The 19,595-nt window shown below is 32.8% G+C and overlaps 1 protein-coding gene and 1 long non-coding RNA gene across 4 annotated transcripts in view; both read left to right on the forward strand.

Annotated features, from left to right (window-relative positions):
* hrm (solute carrier family 16 member hermes) overlaps positions 1–19,595 on the forward strand; it is a 43,084-nt gene extending 23,489 nt beyond the window's left edge. For 2 of the 3 annotated variants that reach the window (XM_089713854.1, XM_089713855.1), the window contains 3 exons: positions 213–392; positions 1,617–1,743; positions 17,292–19,595. In XM_089713854.1, the coding sequence (XP_089569980.1) occupies positions 213–392; positions 1,617–1,743; positions 17,292–18,476 (1,492 nt within the window). In that variant the 3' untranslated portion in view covers positions 18,477–19,595. Of the gene's footprint in view, positions 1–212; positions 393–1,616; positions 1,744–7,321; positions 9,553–17,291 lie in introns of those variants that run through there. The other variant, XM_089713856.1, reaches the window with a different exon arrangement.
* Positions 14,531–15,136, forward strand: LOC149475076 (uncharacterized). Its single transcript, XR_016318140.1, has 2 exons — positions 14,531–14,633; positions 14,806–15,136. It is a non-coding gene; the product is annotated as an uncharacterized LOC149475076 (long non-coding RNA).

Raw genomic sequence — 19,595 nt, forward strand, 5'->3', positions numbered from 1 at the left:
ATGGTTTAGCGTTCCCGCCCACCGTGTACATAGTGACGTCATACTTTGTCCGTTTAAACTATATCATTTGACATAGGCGCTGGGCAATATTTTCAACACAATTTAAATGACGTGTCTGCTCTATTTAACTCCTAACTAGCGCTGATGACTCTTCAGAAAGAAATTTTTTTTTGACAAAAATTTTTTTTTAATTTTTTTCATTTTTTTTCCAGTTTCGGCGCGATGGTAGGCACGGGCGCTGGTTTAGCCTTCCCGCCAACAGTTTACATAGTGACGTCATACTTTGTCCGTTTACGCGGGCTTGCTAATGGTATATGTATGTCCGGTTCCGCCTTTGGGAGTATTATACTGCCGCCTGTATTGCGCTATCTATTGGAGACATATGGATATAAGTGAGTTTTTTTTCTACTAATATTATAAATGCGAAAGTTTTTATGTATGCGTGTTTGTTTCTTTGTTATTTCACGCAAAAACTAGTGAACCGATTTTCATGATATTTGATACACGCAATGAGGGTAGTTGGATTGACGCAGGATAGAAATTAAAGATGTTAAGGGATTTTAAACGCGATTTACTCATTATTTTATTATCCCGACCATGGACGTATAAAAAAAGACGGACGCCGTATTACGAACAAACAACGTGAAGCCACCATAGTAAGCTAGCGATCGTGTAAAGACAATAAACACGCACACACTCTCACCATAGTAAGCTAGTCGGCCGCCATTACGTCGTTAACTACCGACTGATTAACTGCGTCACTGTTTCACAAAAAATATTTAAAATGCCGTCTTGCGTGGTTAAATGGTGTCGCAACAGTACAATTTTAAATAACAAAACACAAGGGATTACATTCCACAGGGAAGCAAGTTATTTCTTTTATTTTTTAATGACAAAATTATTACGGCGAAATTTATAGAAAAAAATACAGCCGCCATTGTCATCAGGACAGCTGTTGCCATGGCAACATGGCACACACACACATGGATGTTTCGCCGCCATTACTAGGCTTCACTCAATGTTTAGGCGATATACCGTCCGTCTTTTTTTATACGTCCATGATCCCGACATTACGCACACTTTGCAGCGAGCGTGGTCACGAGGAGTTATTAACTAAATTAAGTTTTTTTTAAATACTTGATCTATGACAGTCAGCTAAATCCCTACTAATATTATAAATGCGAAAGTAACTCTGTCTGTCTGTTACGCTTTCCCGCTTAAACCTCTCAACCGATTTTGATGAAATTTGACACAGACAATCTTTAGACCCAGGTTCGATTCCCACCCAGGGCAAACCATCAAACATCGATGATTGCTATGTCTAGGTAATTATCTATATAAGTATATATTTAAAATTATATATGTTTATCTGGTTTCCATAACACAAGTGAAAGCTTAGTATGGGATCAGATCGTGCCGTGTGTGAATAATGTCCTTAAATATTTATTACTAAATAAATTATTAAACAGTTCAATTCTTATGACTAAATAAATTACTAAACGGCTAAATATTACAACTAAATACATTATTTAAACTCAAACTAATAAAAATAAATTACTAAACGGCTAAATATAACAACTAAATAAATAACTAATTAGCTAAATTACAATTTTCAGGGGGGCAGTACTAATTTTGGGAGGGATAATGCTAAACGTATGGGCTGCTGCGTTATTATTTCAACCCGTGGAAGAACATATGGTGAAGAAATTTAAGGAACCGGTCGATGATGAAGAGGGACCCCAGGTGAGTTGGGTTTGAGTTGAACTCAAGTGTGGGTTGAGTTGAACTCAAGTGTTGAGTTAAACTTGTGTTTTGCTGTGAAAGTGGGGAACTCATATTGTGTTTTCTGTGAAATTATTGGGTGTTGAGTTGAACTCAAATGTAAATTGAGTTGAACTCAAGTGTGGGTTGAGTTGAACTCAAATGTTGAGTAAAACTTGTGTTTTGCTGTGAAACTGGGGAACTCTGTGTTTTCTGTGAAATTATTGGGTGTTGAGTTGAACTCAAATGTTAAATGAATTAAATTCAAAGATGAATTGAGTTGCACTCAAATGTTAATTGAGTTAAACTCAAAGTGTGCTCTGAGTACTCAAATCGAGGGCTTTTTGAGTTGGACCTGATATAATTTGAATGATTTAAATTTTTATTATGTGTTTTTATTTAATGTTATTGATACAGGGTGTTTGTTTTTGGTTTATTGTTGTCATTTTTTTTAGTTTTTTGTGTGTAGTGATAATGTTCAATGATTTTCCATTTTAGGGAGGAATTATGAATTCTTGATGGATTGAATGTATTTTAAGTTAAAAATAACTTGAAATTTAATATCTTTGAGTTATTTTGAATGGATGATGTGTATGGTAAAAAATGATATCTTATAAAATGGATAGATATTGAATTACTTTTTCGTCTTTTACTTGGTAAATTATTGTTTCATACAGGATGAGATTTGTAAAGTCCCACTATAATATTATAAATGCGAAAGTTTATAAGGATGGATGTATGTGTATGTATGTATGTATGTTTGTTACTCTTTCACGCAAATACTACTTAACCGATTACAATGAAATTTAGCACACATATAGAGGGTAACTTGGATTAAAACATAGGATAGGTTTTATCCCGGAAATCCCACGGGAACGGGAACTATGCGGGTTTTGATTTGAAAACGCGGGCGAAGCCACGGTCGGAAAGCTAGTGTGTTATATATAAAAAAGGTTGAATGGGGTTTTTTACATACAGGGTAGGGTGATCTTTTGTTAAAGTATGAGACCTAGTTTTCTTATGAAAAGTATGATTGGTGAAATAATTTATGTTTTTCTAATAATACAGGTTCAGGATCTGAAAGGTTTTGAATGAGGTTTTATCTTATGAAAGTATGAAATGTTTGTGTTTTTGTATTATTTTTTTATTTATTTATTATGTTTTCTTCAGATTATACATCCATATTGTTTTTAATGACCTTAAAAATGTATACATGGTGTTGTTTTTCTATCTAGTGTGTTAAAATATATTTACTAAATATAATCTGTCTTACCACAAAAAACTTTAGACAAGATTTAACTTTAAGCGCGGGTTCTCTTTAATCTGGTTTTGTCGTATTTCACATAGACAACTATTAAAGTGACAGATCGCTGGTTTAAAGTTAGACTGTTATTGTTTTGTGGTAAGACCAAATATGTTTAATTTTATTGTATTACATATATATTTATATATTATTATGGCCATTGAGATGAGAAATTTTTTCTATGTATCAATTTTAACTTTTACAAATTAACTTACAAAACTTGGAGTGATTTTTCTTTATCTAACATGATATTGCCCATCTAAATAATGATGTCAGGCTGGGTTGTATGTAATAATAATAAAAAACTATTGAAATTAATATTTTTGGTTTCAATGCTATAAAAATATCAATTTGAACAAAAAAGGTCGTGTTCCATCGCGATCGTTACAATATTGTATTCACTGAGAGGTGTTTCATATTGGTTGAGATGGTTGTTAGTTATCTCAATAGATGGCGCGCGGTGTGTCCCTTAGACACATAAAACTGAAGGAATAGAATAAATTCGATTGCTCTGGCGGGTCACGAGTGGCCGAGTTGGTCAGGCATCCGCCCCGGAATGGCGCGAAAGGATGCGGGTTCGAGTCCCGCTGAGTGATCGAATTTTTTCTATTCTTTATAAATTTATAAAAAAATATTATTACATGACGTATGTTAAAACAATATTTTCTACTTTTGCATTTATTATCTTCTAAGATCTATTACATATATCTTTTACTATAAGGGGGCGTTCATAAATTATGTGATGGTTCAGGAGGGATGTAGGGTCAAATTTCATCTAACCTTACGTTAGGGAGAGGCCTCGAAAAAGAAAAAAAACACATTATGGACGCCCCCTAAAATATTCTCTCATTGGCCATACACACGAGTTTGTCCTCTACCGACACTCTAAAACTATTACGCACGAGTGTTTCACCGTTTTCGGTGCAGTCGTTTTGTGTGTGGGGTTTTGAAAATGAAACGAACACTATGTTGGGACGCGTTTCTACTCATAAAGTAAGATGTTCATTGAGTTTTTATGTGGTTTACCATGGGAATGTGTATTTTGTATGTTTGTCTGTTTCGAATAAAAATATAAAAAAATTGCACTTATTTTGGTACTAATATCGTTTTTTTACAAGTATATAGGAAATAAAATACAATTTAATTTCGTTGTAACTTTAACAATAATAACTTCAACGTAAAGATAAATATAAACATTTCTTTGTGAATGTCCTCTTCCCCACTGAAAAGAAAGAAAAAGTGGGGATAAAGTTTTAATATTTTGTCAAAAAATTAAAAATATTTTTTTTAATACTAAAGTTTTGAAGATAATCCATAACGTACAAAATATCACATATCTCTCGATTCTGTGTTTTTTGTTTGCTTCGATTGCTTCTCTGGTGTTCGGTGGGTGTTGTAGAATTGGTGACATTTAAAAGTGTGTTTAAAATCGTAAAAATATATAATTTAATATTTACCACGGGTTTGTAAGTCACTTCTAAAGTTGTTGTTTTGAAATCATGACATTTTTACATTTTAATTGGTCATAATACGTACTATCATAATAATATATTGTATACATTGTATAATAAATAGTATAGTTGGCAAAACTCTTTAACAGTACATAGAACATCACAATGTTTAGTATTTCAATACTTCATTTTATCGGACGATGTGTAAAGGCCTATCCAAACTACAGCGGTATCCGATACCGCCGTGGGTAGCGGTATCCCGATGGCACGCGATTAAATCTCTGACGTAGTATCTTATATATAAAATTCTCGTGTCACAATGTTAGTCTGCATACTCCTCCGAAACGGGTGGACCGGTTCTCATGAAATTTTCTGTGCATATCGGGTAAGTCTGAGAATCGGCCAACATCTATTTTTCATATGTACCACGGGCGAAGCCGGGGCGGACCGCTAGTGTAAGTATATTATAGAGACAGACGGCTGTTCGCTATCGAACTCCGACCGGTCCGCGATTAGAGTCTCTATAATATACTACGTAAGAGATTTAATCGTGTGCCATCGGGATACCGCTACTCACGGCGGCGGTAGCAGATACGGCTGTAGTTTGAACACGCCTTAACTCTTTAACATTAGGGCTGTCACTAATAATAATTTTCAATCAATATAAAAAAGTGTTTAATATAATTGAAATATTAATAAAATATGCTCGCTGAATGTCTTTCCTTCAATGTTCTTTAATACTTATTCCTCAACTAACGATTTTATTCGTCTCACGTCACAAATAATAAGAAATGTCACCAATTCGACGAAATCAAAACTATTCTCACAGCTTTGCACGCACACTAACGCAAATAATCACTTTCCTCACACACGAGTAAAGACACGGTACTAAGACAAAGCATTTTAGAATACGTATTAAAATTTTATACAATCGCTCGTCTCGAGATAAACACCAAATAAAAAATAGCATAAGCGTGTATTATGTCATACTATTCACTCGTCTCGAGGTGTCGCGAAATTAAAACAAAATAACTTGCCACAATAACATAGTTTTCACAAAAAGTATTTTCGATGAAATTTGAAGAAGTTTGAACAGGTTTCAGACAAAAATAAGCGAGTTGTATCTGGGAATTGTTGGTCACGCAAAATTTGCCAGCCATTTGTATGGAATATTAATTAGTGTCGGGGTGGGATCGTTGTTTTATCAGATCACTAGCCGCTCCGCGCGGTTTCACTCCCGTGGCTCCTCTCCTGTTGGTCGTAGCGTGATGGTATATAGCCTATAGCCTTCCTCGATAAATGAGCTATCTAACACCGAAAGAATTTTTCAAATCGGACCAGTAGTTCCCGAGATTAGCGCGTTCAAACAAACAAACTCTTCAGCTTTATAATATTAGTATAGATAATATGTATAAGGTCATGCCCATCAGCCATTCATAGTTTGAATAAATAAGAAAACCAAAATTACGATAAAACGTAATGGTATTGTAGGTATATCAGTAATTTAAATGTTTATATTAATAAACTAGCTTACCGCCCGCGGCTTCGCCCGCTTTGTCTAAAACCTAATAAATTATATACTAAAACCTTCCTCTTGAATCACTCTATCTATTAAAAAAACCGCATCAAAATCCGTTGCGTAGTTTTATAGATTTAAGCATACAAAGGGACATAGGTACAGAGAAAGCGACTTTGTTTATACTATGTAGTGATGATGATTTACAATTTAACACTAGATGTTGATCCACAATTTTTTTGTCAATAAAATAAAACTGCTCATGTATCAACCCTACGACAAAAAAGTATACTCATAAGCTTTGTCTGGTTCTCTGTCTTTACTCGTGATTTTTAGCACTCGTGTGAAGTTTCATTTTCAAAATAGCGTGAAACGATGTTATAAATAAATAACGTAACGTTATTAGATACCGTTACTTAACGTTATTTTAAAATACCGGTATTCATAACGATATCGATAACGAAAGTGATTATGTAGGAAGATCGGTGTGGGCTTTTTATGTTGTATTTTTTATTTTTAGTTATGGTTGTGTGGAAAATATATTAGTATGTTTAGAAATATGGATTTAAAACTCGTTTCTTAGAAAACAGGTTTTGGGTTTTATTGTGAATTCTGCTTTAATGTGGTGATAACTGTTGTATATTATTTATTTATATATGTATAGTAATGGTATGATAAATATTGCAATATATTTTGGAGATATAATCTCTACGTAATAAGTCAATTCGTGAAAATTTAATGGGACATGAATTATGGACATTTACTTTGTATATAAATTTTATTTATCATGAAATGCCTATGGGTCTGGGTATTCTACTCTTAAAAAATTTCATCCATCTCGGTCCTGGGTGAAAGTATAACAGACAGACAGACACATTAATAATATTAGTATGGATGGGAATTGGTTAAGTGTATTGCATGAAATGCTAAGCGAATACTTAAACGATACTTAAACTCAAATAAAGTGTTTATTTCTGTCGACACTTTCGCTTCATTTTTTATATCTATGATGGAGGTAGCAAGTTTCATATTCTTATTTTTAGGTATCGTTTTAGTATCTGATAAAGAAGTAGTAAACATAATAGTACAAGCTATATTTAATTCATGTTAGTATAGAAATAAATTTACTCCGATCAACTATATATAAAAATAATATTTTACTTATACCTATTATAAATCTATTATTATTTATTAAGATTTATATATAATTTTCAATAAATATATGTACTTGATCGGAGTTAACACTACTACCAAATAGTGGTATTATCCAAACCTTTATTTCCTTCACAGGACGACATTCTGTTCGAAGAGGAGGAGCCGATAGAAACGTACAACATGACAAACATACAGAACGGACATCCAGACGGCATTGCTAAAGAGAATTCAGAGAAAAATCTCGCACAAGTCCAAATACACAGTCAAATGAATTCCAGCCAGAATTTAAGGCATAACGTTTCCAAAAGGAAATTATCATATACCCGTCCAATCACTAAAGTGACATTAAGTTCCGCGTCTATGGCCCCAGATGGTATTCCCGATTCGAAGAAATTAGGTTCCACAGAAACTTTCGGTAGACGCTTAAGCACGACAAAAAGAAATATGTCGACATCTAGCTTCGCGTATGTGTCGACACCTTTCCACGGTTCAACTCTTTCCGCCTTCGATCAGCCCAACGAATTCGCCTCTCAATTCTCGTTAAAATCCATCACGGATAGCGTAGCCGATGTAGCGTATTGCTGCTTCTGTTGTAAACGCAAAAAGAGAAAGGAGCCCAGTAAATTCTTTGACGTGTCCCTATTGAGCGATCCGAGTTATTTGGTTATATTAATATCGAGTACCTCAGTGGCTATTTCGGTGACGAATTTTATTATACTACTACCCTCATACGCGCAAAACATAGGTTACGATAAGTCTCGCGGCGCGTATTTACTCAGTACGGTCTCAGCGCTCGACCTGGTCGGACGTATCGGCGGTTCAACGCTCTGCGATTTGAACCTAATACCGAAAACGTTTTATTTCGTTGGCGGTTTGTTCTTTTCGGGTGTGATTTTGACGGCGATACCGTTTTTGCAATCGTATACTATGTTGAGTATATTTTGTGCGTTGTTCGGTTTGGCTTCGGGTATCAATTGTGGGGTTACAACTTTAGTGATGGCCGAAATTTTGGGTGCAGATAGATTGATGTCGACATATGGTATTAGTTTATTCGTAAATGGTTTTCTACAGTTGGTAGGACCGCCTATTTGTGGTCTATGGTTCGAACACGATAAGAATTATATCAATATGTTCGTCACGTTCGGTTTTATTTTCATAGCCGGTTCGTCTCTATGGTTGTTTATGCCGATTATAAATAGACGGAAAAAGAAACAGATGGAGGGGCAGAAAGTATGAGTTTTTTTAAATAATAATATATAATATGTATAGTAAAAATCAGTTCAGTAACACAAATGATAGTTTTAATCGCGTTTTGAAGAAAATCTGTCCTCATTTTTTCAGATTTTGATATCTTTTACTATGAAATATAAATTATGTGAATGAAAGGCTATTTTAAAGTATTTAGTTTTATAAATTTATGATTTTTTAAGTGTCTATAAATCATTATTTGACGCATTTAAATGCACAAAGTATTATCGAATTTTGAAAGCAAATAATTATATTTTTTTCTTGGTAGTTTTGTTTCGAACTAAAACTTGGAGGCTAAATTTCGGTTTCATAGTGAATATGAAATTTAATGAAATGAATTCATGAAATAGTCTATTTTATTTCATGAAAATTGAATATTTAAGTGAAATACAATAAATTTGTAGTATTGCAACTATTTTCAGTAGTAGTATTAATTAAATTTTAAATTTTTGAACACTTTTTAATAAATTGACGTTAAAAATCATTTGTAGGTAAGATTTAGGTTTATTTTAAATTTGTGCCACGACAAAGCCAAATTGTTTAAGTATTTCGGTATTTTTAAAGTAAAATTAAAGGCTATCTCTTTCTTTCCTATATAAAATTTGTATGTGCGTGTGGGACGGATGTATTTCATGAAATATAACTCATTTGAGGCCTAAGATGCTTATTCATTAATTAATAATTTTATTAGTTTTTTATTGTTTTTATTTTAGTTCTTTTTAGTGACTTATTACCTGTTGGTATTTCTTTTTTTTAGTTAAATATAAAATTATTCAATAGTTACTATGTACATCACAATGTTAATTAAATTTAAACTTTTTTATTTCATTAAAATTTAGTTTTTATATTAACTATAGTTTTAATTTCAAATGCAGTTACTTATTTAAATAACGAATTTATTCTATCATCTATTTAGTTTTAAATAGCCAGTGCTTTATTTCAATATATTTTGTAAGAAAAGTAGCTGTGCCCCGCGGTTTTACCCGCATTGCTTCGCTCCTGTTGGTCTTAGCGTGATGATATATAGCCTATAGCCTTCCTCGATAAATTGACTATCTAACAGTGAAGTATTTTTTCAAATTTACAAACAAACAACCTCTTCAGCTTTATAATATTAGTATAGACACAGATTAGAGAATAGTTACTTCGTAACAGATACATCACTCCCATACAAAAGCTAAAATACCTACGCTATATTTACCTACAAAATGCGCCGCAACTCGGCTGCAGTAAGAAATGTACTCTACGAACACGCACCGAGAAGCGAATTTCCCGCGCACGCCGCGTGATTGCGTCATCAAACGAAAACTTTAGGGTTGTACCGAGCGCGTAAATTAAACACGGAGTTGCTGAAACACTTAATTTTTTATTGTTAATTATATTTGTTACATTATACAATAAAAAAAATGAAATCTTATTGATAGTAGTTGTTTCCTTCGGTTTCACCCTCGTGGACCCGCTATATGTGTCTCCTGGATAAAAAGTAGCCTGGTAGGTTTGTGAGTTTCTTTTTTACTGCGTGGCTCGGGGGCTGCTGACTATATGGCTGAGATTTACGGGTTCACGGGTAGAGGGTTCATTCGGGTGAATCTGCGGCCACAAGACCAATACAGATAAAAATTATATGTGCTTTAATTTTATGAAATGTTCAATGTTTTTTTACCATCGCTGAACTTACGGTTATTCAATTTAACTGTTGTAAAAATTCTGAATCTTATGAATAATTTTAATAAATAATCTTTTGGAAAGCAAGGGCAAGGCGGAATGAAATTAATTTTTTGTAACTCATTCAGCAAAGTACTTCCTGGCCGGTTCATCAAAACTTTGTCAAAATTAAGTAAAAATGTTTTCGCAATAACCGGGCATCTTGGTAGCGAGCGCGGGAAACGTGACGCGGGTGCGCAGTCTCGCGTGTGCCAACCAACTGCCGCTTGGGTCGGTACCGACCTACTGGCTACTGTGCGGTAGGCACTTATAGCGCGACCTTGAGCGAGTGACGGAGGCCTGGTATAGATAGCATTTATTTTTGAAGCGAAACTTCTTTGCGCATTGAGAGTAAAATTTCAAGGTCGCGTCATGGCAATACCGTCACGTCTTGGAGTAAGGCGGCGATTTTGGTGTCTTTGCATCTTGCGAAGGAAGTTTCACTTTTGACACATGTGCTCGCCACACACGCTCTTTTTTTTTGATAAATAAAACGCACAAAAAACGTACTTATCGTTTTAATAAATGTCCATAATTGAAATTAAAAAAAAAATCATTCCGTTCTCATTCCTATGAATTTATCGAATTTTTATGAAATTAGATAACGCTTAAAAAAATACGTCCTTCCTGTAACCTGAAATTAAAAAAAATCTGCCGTTTTCAATTATTTTACTTGTTTTTGTAAGAAGAATGGACTTGATTGTTTTTTTTATAACAGATGGTTAAAATTTTTAGGACTGTACATAGTGTAAGAGTCAGTGAACTAAATAAAGGGCATGTTTTAATTACTACAAATTTTGACACAACTGAGGCTATTGAGGCTACAAGGCAATATATTTGGATACAGTAGGTATACATGTATATATGTATATGTAATTGACATTTTACGTACTATATTATTTTCATTGACTCTTAAACTAATGAGTCTTGTAAACCTAACCTAACCTAACTTTCATAGTAAAAACTAACGAACTTTATTTTTACGTCCAAACTGCTTAACAAATTTCGATGAAATTTGACAATGCGGTAGATTGAATTATCATAACTTGAGCGTGAAACTGTATATATACAATTTTAAATCGAGTAAAGTTGAGTGAGCAGCTATATTGTATCCTTCCATGAATTTTGTATTATTTCTATTGCGAAGTAATTGATAATTAAAGAATATATAATTATATTAGTAACAAATTTAACATGTTTTTTAGTCTGTGACGTAGTTATTTTTGGTCGGGGCCTCTGGGGTCCCTCAATACAGACTACTGTAGCTACAAAACATAAACTCAAACATTTATTTATTCAATTATACTTTTAGAAGCACTGTCGAATCGTCATTACATATTTATATAGTTGAATAGGCCTTGTTAATTATCTTATAGACTAGAAATAAGAAGTCTGCTTTAGGCCTTTTCAAATTAGAGCGGTATCCCGATTGCACGCGATTAAATTTCTTACATAGTATATTATAGAGACTCTAATCGCTTACCGATCGGTACGCGATAATTGCATCATATCTTTTTCTACAAAAGGGGCCCCTATTCCTTTGCTTGCCGAGCCTTATTATAACTACGTCATTGCAATCGTTATTATAAAGCAAATATACACACTATATAAAATATTGTGATTATCATGAATTTATATGCACAAAAGTTTTAGATATTATGTATTTCATGTTAAAATTAGATAGGATTTTTTTAATTGTTAATTTTGTAAATAAATATTTTGATAATATTATCGTGTTTTATTTTACCTTCTATTATACAGGATGTCCCACTGTTGGTATGGTACGGGAGCTATTAACGTTGAAAAAGAAGTCATTTTAGTATAGCTGGTTTTTTGATATATTGTTCCTCTAGCTATTTCGGTTAGAGTCCGCGCAGTCTGGCTGGCCGGAGTGGTTGCGTTCAGTAGTGCGCATCTTATCTGCACAGGAAATTATCCTTAATTTCAAGTCATTTTTTAACGCGTAATTTTTAAACTTTTGCCTTTAGATAGATCCATCAATCATAATTTTTTTATTGCAAGACGTTTTTTTCGTTGTTAAATAGGTGCCAGACGCAATTTTTAATTTCGTTTTTATAAAAAATTCAAATTATTTTAGAATGTCTGTAAATTTCATATTATGTTCTTCAAACATAATATAATCTAAAATTAATTAGCCAGACGCTAATTCGATTGTTAAGTATTAAAAAATGAGTATAAATAAAAAAAAGTAATGAAGCATGCAGCTCATCAGATAGTGTATTTTAATTATGCGACAGGAAATAATTGCAAGAATACAATATTATTTACACTTGTTCTTATAAATTTAAAAGTTAAAATGAAAAAAAAAAACATAAATGTGAAAAATAAATTAAAGTTACCATACATTAAAAAGAATGGAATAAAAACTATATCAATGAAGGTTAAACAATTACATTGTTAAATTTAAAAAGCCATCTTCATAATCATCATCATCATCATCTTCCCTCTCACTGTCAGAATTATTTATGTTATCGTATATCGTCTAAGCCGAATCGTCTACTTTGTCTTTGACATTTTTTAAATTATTGTTCCTTATATAGTTTATAGTAGGTACTGATTGTTATACTTTAAAAACGACAGATTATTAACTATTTTATGTAAAAGATTTAGTTTTATAAAAATGTAAAACATTTTGTTGATTCGACTGATTATAATTGATGTTACGCATGTTAATTTTTAGTAGTTTAGGTGTTTATTATTTGTATTAGACCTTCTTGACTGATATGTTATTAAAATATTACTTATAAAGGTCGTTGATTACTTGAAATTATAAGTTTTAATTAAAACCTTTGAATTCAATCATCATTTTTATTTTGCAGCTCCTATTACTCCCCAGAATCATTATGTTTCAACTCTCCTCGACCTCTGTTTCATCTTACCTCGGTATGAGGGGAATTGAAACAAGTTGACTTGTTACGATTAAGTCAATTTTTCACCACCATTTTCAACGCTTACCGTTTATTTATGCTAACCATTCGCAAGTGTATAGAATAACCTATCGATTGATACCAGTACCATAAGATTTCTGATAATAGTATAAGTTATATTAAACAAAACGTGAAAATTGTTTCAACTCCCCTCGGTCTCCCCTAGTTAGCATGAATTTATATAGCTAGTATACTAGCGGTCCGCCCCGGCTTCACCCGTGGTACCTACATGTTTAAACTATCCTATCTCTCAAGTTGGATCGAACTGCACATGGTGTGCGAATTTTATTATAATCGGTTAAATGGTTTAGGAGTCCATTGAGGACAAACATTGTGACACGAGATTTATATATATAGATATATATATTAGTATCAGCATCGCATCTGTGCGAAGCCAGGGCGGGTCGCTAGTTGAGTAATAAAAAAAATTGTTTTGTATAGAAGATTGTTGATGTACCCTAATAGTTTATTTTTAACCTAAGGAATAAAATGTACCAATGGAAGGTACTTATTCCCACAACACAGGAATCCTAGAGTAGGAACAATTCAATTTCTATGCATCTTATATTTTCGAAAAAAAAAAGTTATTGTTTATTGTTATTTAATTTTCGCGGCTGACCCTTTCTATCTGTCTTGCACTTTAAACTATCTCTCCATATACACAATCATCAAATTGTTATACTTACCTACTTTCACTACGTTTTTATTTGTACATATTTAATACTTAACAATCGAATTAGCGTCTGGCTAATTAATTTTAGATTATATTATGTTTGAAGAACATAATATGAAATTTACAGACATTCTAAAATAATTTGAATTTTTTATAAAAACGAAATTAAAAATTGCGTCTGGCACCTATTTAACAACGAAAAAAACGTCTTGCAATAAAAAAATTATGATTGATGGATCTATCTAAAGGCAAAAGTTTAAAAATTACGCGTTAAAAAATGACTTGAAATTAAGGATAATTTCCTGTGCAGATAAGATGCGCACTACTGAACGCAACCACTCCGGCCAGCCAGACTGCGCGGACTCTAACCGAAATAGCTAGAGGAACAATATATCAAAAAACCAGCTATACTAAAATTCTCACTTGTCAACGTTGGTAGCTCCTATACGAGTATTCTAAGCTCAATGGAGGTTATAGTTTTGCATACGCTGAGTACGTAAAAAATACTTATAAAATTCCAGACGCAGTTTTTTTTAAATAGATGAATTCTTAAAACTACATATATGTGTACATCCATAACAAGCAACCCGCCCAGCTTTGCTACCAGCACGTGACCTATCGTTTAAGATTATGTTTTCATAGACAAAATGTTCACATTAGCGAAGCGGTATATGCCGGCTGCGCGAAGCTATTGTTTGGCTAACGAAAGATGAGACTGGCTTTTTATTTCGAAAATTTATATGGCAACACTTATAATTACGTAACTGTCAATAAAACCTGAGTTTTTGATGTGTCAAAGTGAAAATTATTTACGCGATTTTAGTGATTTCTAATTGAAAACGAGACGAAAACATTGAAAAGCGACTAACAAAAGGTTCTTTTTACTATGATTAGTAAATTTGAAAAGAAACAAGTTGAAAGAGATGTAGTTTTCAAGGAAAAACAAGAGTGTTTACGTGAAATATCTCAATGCATTGTTAAGTGTGACTTTGATATTTTGATATTATTCATTTTGATTGCATTGTTTAATATTTATTATTTTGCAGGTAACATGGATGATACCAGTAATCCAGTTATAAACTATTCAAGCAACAATAAAAAAATTTTGTATGATCTGTTTCGTTCAAAATGTTTAAAGACACAAAATCAGTATCTTGACGAGATTTCTTCTAAGACCGGACCGATGTTATTCGTGTTGAAGAGTAGTACAAAAAACGAAATGGAATAACTGCAAAAATGGAAGAGTTCATAATAAGAAGAGATAATGATAGTAATTCTTATCTACTCTTCATTCGCGGCTGAATTTTTAGATTTAATATGATTATATTGATTAAACAAAATTTAATTGTATTTTTATTATGTTTTTTCTTGCTTTCATTCGGTGTTCTTTTTTGTCTATCTGTATCACTTAACTGTACTATATTACTTAGAACAATATTATAAAGATGAAGAGATTGTTGTTTTTTTTTTTTGCTCGTAATAAGATAAAATATAAAAGTATTAAAACTATATTTCCAACTATAGCCTAAGTTGCCATATGTTGATTTTTTGAATTTGCCGCCTTTTTCCAGTCTCATCTTTCGTTAGCCAGACATTAGAGAAGAAAACATGGATTTTCAGGAAAAATTTAACAAAAAATTTTTTATGTAATTTTGTTGTTTAAGTATTTTTTACGTGATCAGTGCATGCAAAACTATAAGTCCCTTCGCGCTTAGTATACCAATAGTGGGACGTCCTGTATATCTTCTTCTTCTTATATATAAAAATGAATCGCAAAATGTGTTGGTAAGCGCATAACTCGAGAACGGCTGAACCGATTTCGATAATTCTTTTTTTATTATATTCCTTGAAGTACGAGGATGGTTTTTACGTAGAGAAAACGTAAATATGTACCACGGGCGAAGCCGGGGCGGACCGCTAGTTATGTATATATACAGGGTGTAATCGTTAAGTGTGCACAAGCGATTATTCCGTAACTATTGCAGATATCAAAAAACTTTAAACTGATATCGAAAGTACTTAACCTAATGAGTAAAATGGCCATAATAAATTTTTAAAAATAAAACGAGAAATAACCAAAAATGTTACATTAAACGCTCCCATACAATTTATTTCCCATACATTTTGTATTCATAGTAGATTTTCGAAGTGACGTCCTTATTGTGCAATACAATGAGGAGGTCTATTTACAGTTTCTAAATGAACTTCCCTCCAAATTTGCGAAGTAATTAAAGCAGAAAACCAAAAAAACAAAAAAAAAGCTAAAATCTTTCATATTAAATGTATAGGTTGATCCAAAAGTAATGATAATTGGGTATTTCCTGTGCACATAAAAATATAATATAAATGTTTTATGCTTGCTCATGTAATCACTAAGTTATCACAAAAAAATTATATCTACAGGCCACGTTTCCAAGTATTAACATTAATTTTAATGTGAACAGTGCGAGCCAGAATGTTTTCCGACGAAAAGAAGAAACAACGATTCGACATTTAGAGGGTGAATTTCTAAATTTTTAATGAGATCAGGATAATTTTTTGTCACGATTTGTGACCATGGGCGTTACCTGGGTTCACCATGTTTATGCTGAAACCAAGAAACAATCAATGGCCTGGATGCCAGCTTCCAAAGTGACGGTGAAGATTTTCAAAGTGAAAATTAGTGGGATAGATTAAAGCCGTAGTTTTTTGGGACGCTGAAGAAATGTGGAATATTTTAAGAAGGTAGCCACTACTACACAGGGCTCTTACTACACAGACCAAATTAAAAGATTGCGGGTAGGTTAGTAAGAAAAAGAGATATGGCAAACTTCGGTCTTGAATGTTGGTTCACCAAGACAACGCACCAGATCACAAAGCGTCAGTTGCGATGGCTGCCAATCAAAAATCGGCATTGAAAATGCTTGAACACCCACCCTGTTTGTAAGATCTAGCTCCTAGTTAATTCTATCTCTTACCTCGGCACAAGAAACACCGTCGATATAAGAAATTTTAAGACGACAGCGAAGTGATGGCCGATTTTGAGGGGTTTTTGTAGATGAAGTCAAAGTTTTTTTTTTTCTAAGTTAAGGAAAAAAAATATCGAAGTATTATCTAGTTAGAAGACTATCTAGAGAAATACATAATTATTTTAACTGTAATGACCTTGTTTAATATTGATTATCATTACTTTTGGATCAACCCATGTACATGGGATATTCATATCTCATACTAAATGTATGGGAGGGCTTAAAGTTAATTTTTTAGATATTTCTCGTATTATTTTTAAAAATTTATTATGGCCATTTTACTCATTAGGTTAAGTACTTTCGATATCAGTTTAAAGTTTTTTGATATCTGTAATAGTTACGGAATAATCGCCTGTGCACACTTAACGATTACACCCTGTATACATTTATCAAATTTAGTTATCATTTGTACTGATATTTTTCATTTTAAATCATCATTTTAATAGCAGTTTATATGTATTGCCATTAAAGAAAAATCATATATTTTCTTACCCGAGATGTAATACTGACTTTATATTTTCCAGCTGGAAACATTCATCGAAGAAGACCCCAACGAGCTGAATCTATCAAACCCCAAATTAGTTCTAACATCAGAAGAAGACCACACAGAAAAATATCCCAATGGCTCCCCATCCATATACAAGCCTAGATCTCACGCCAATCTAGACGATAGAGCCGACTTCATTCGATCAGCCAGCGGAACACAATTCTCAAAACACGAGGAAAGAACTCGAAAAATATCGACACCATCAAAACACGGAATTCAGCACATCTCTAGCAAAATATCGAATCATTTACCGAGCAATCCGTCACTATTAGAATCGGTTCCGGAAGGAAAATCTAGCCGAGTTAATTCACAAGATGGTTTTGGTAAAAAGTTAGTTCTACCAAAAACGCCTAAACGTAGTCCGTCTACATCTAGTTTTCAATACATGTCTACACCTTTTCACGGTTCTACGCTGTCCGCTTTCGAGAAACCAAGCGAATTTGCTTCTCAATTTAGTCTAAAATCAGTAACAGATAGCCTAGCCCCTATATCTTACTGTTGCGGTTGCAAAAAGCGAAAAGACGATGATTCTAAAAAGGAACCTAATAAATACTTCGATGTACAACTATTAAAAGATCCTATTTATTTAGTAATACTTATTTCAAACTGCACTTGCGCCATATCGTACACTAATTTCATTATTTTAGTGCCGTCTTACGCGAAAGAATGCGGTTTTGACAAGACGTTAGGCGCGTATTTATTATCTATAATTTCCGCGTTAGATTTGGTCGGCAGAATTGGCGGGTCCGCGCTGTCAGATATCGTTTCGACACCGAAACGTTATTTTTTCATAACCGGTTTGTTATTTTCCGGTATCAGCTTGTCTATGATACCGCTAGTGTCGTCCTATTCGGCTATAAGCGCGTTTTGTTGCGTTTTCGGTATCGCATCGGGTATCAACGTTGGTGTAACTGCATTGGTTATGACGGAAATGTTAGGTACGGAACGATTGATGTCGTCGTACGGTATTAGTTTGTTTGTAAACGGTATTTTACAGTTGATTGGTCCACCGATTTGTGGAGCTTGGTTCGAATATACGAAGTCGTATAAGTCTCTGTTCGTTACATTAGGTTTTATATTAATTTTTGGCGCGTCGTTGTGGATTTTTGTACCGATAATCCATAGACGACGCAGAATGCGTGAGAATGCGGAAAAAGCATAGTATACGCTTACCATAGATAAATGGTTCATGGGATACAATTACTTTTTTTATCTGTGCGCTTTTTATTTTTTTGACTTGATTTGAATAACAAAATTTCCGAATTTTTTGCTATTTTCTAATGATTGCTTTTCGTTTTTAAGTTTTAAAAATATATGTATAATAAAATTGGGCTTAAAATTATGTGTATGTATCGGTTTTAAATAATTTTATTAAGTTTTTAAAATGTAGTTCTTTGTTTTTAGATTATAAGTAGAACGCTTTACGCTAACTATGTACCAATCGAAATATAACTAATAATTGCTAAAGCAAGTACCAACTAAAGAACAAAAAAAGTATGCCTCATTTATTAAAAATTAAAAAAAAATACTAGATAGTAACTATTCAGCCCCAATATTAGAAAATAATCAAACTAAAAATCACAGATTTGTACTAAAAAAAAAGCTGTCAATAGCATTCTATGCAAATATATAATTTGTCTATGGTCTAATTAAAAAAAATCATATTTTGAATGGTGCAAACCGTGTTCATTATTTAAAACTTAATCATGGAATCAGTATTCAATTTTATTTTTCACTCGAATATTTCCTAATAATTGAATTGTATATTGTGATATAGTTGTGATCCTTATAAATGTTAACAGAAATCTCATTAAATACAAATGAATGGAGATAGTTTTCAATTTAAATGTATAGCCAAATTGTTGAACGAATCATAACTCTTGTGTTATAAAAAATTAAAAACAAAAGTGATAAAGAGAATATTGGCGGGAAAAGATCGTTTCTTTATTTTTATAATGGCAATGAGGTAAGATTTTTGTGCTAATGTCGAAAAAAAATATATTTTGTTTTGTTAAAAATTTGGCTATTTATTTAAATTTAATCTCGTGCAATATGAAAGTTAATAATAATAGTTAAATACTATTGCATTTAGTCAAATAGACATAATAGTGAAACTTCTAGAACCACTGAATTAAAATGAATTTCTATAAATATTCAATTTAATAAAACCAACAGGAATACAGCTTTTAAGGTCTATTCAAACTAGAGCGGTATCCGATACCGCCGTGGGCAGCGGTATTCGGGAATTACCTCCCGCACGCGATAAATCTCTTACGTAGTA

Source organism: Colias philodice, chromosome 31, assembly GCF_061535455.1.
Source record: "Colias philodice isolate Cphi_HAF_F1 chromosome 31, ilColPhil1 Martin Lab GWU primary, whole genome shotgun sequence".
NCBI classification, from domain to species: domain Eukaryota; kingdom Metazoa; phylum Arthropoda; class Insecta; order Lepidoptera; family Pieridae; genus Colias; species Colias philodice.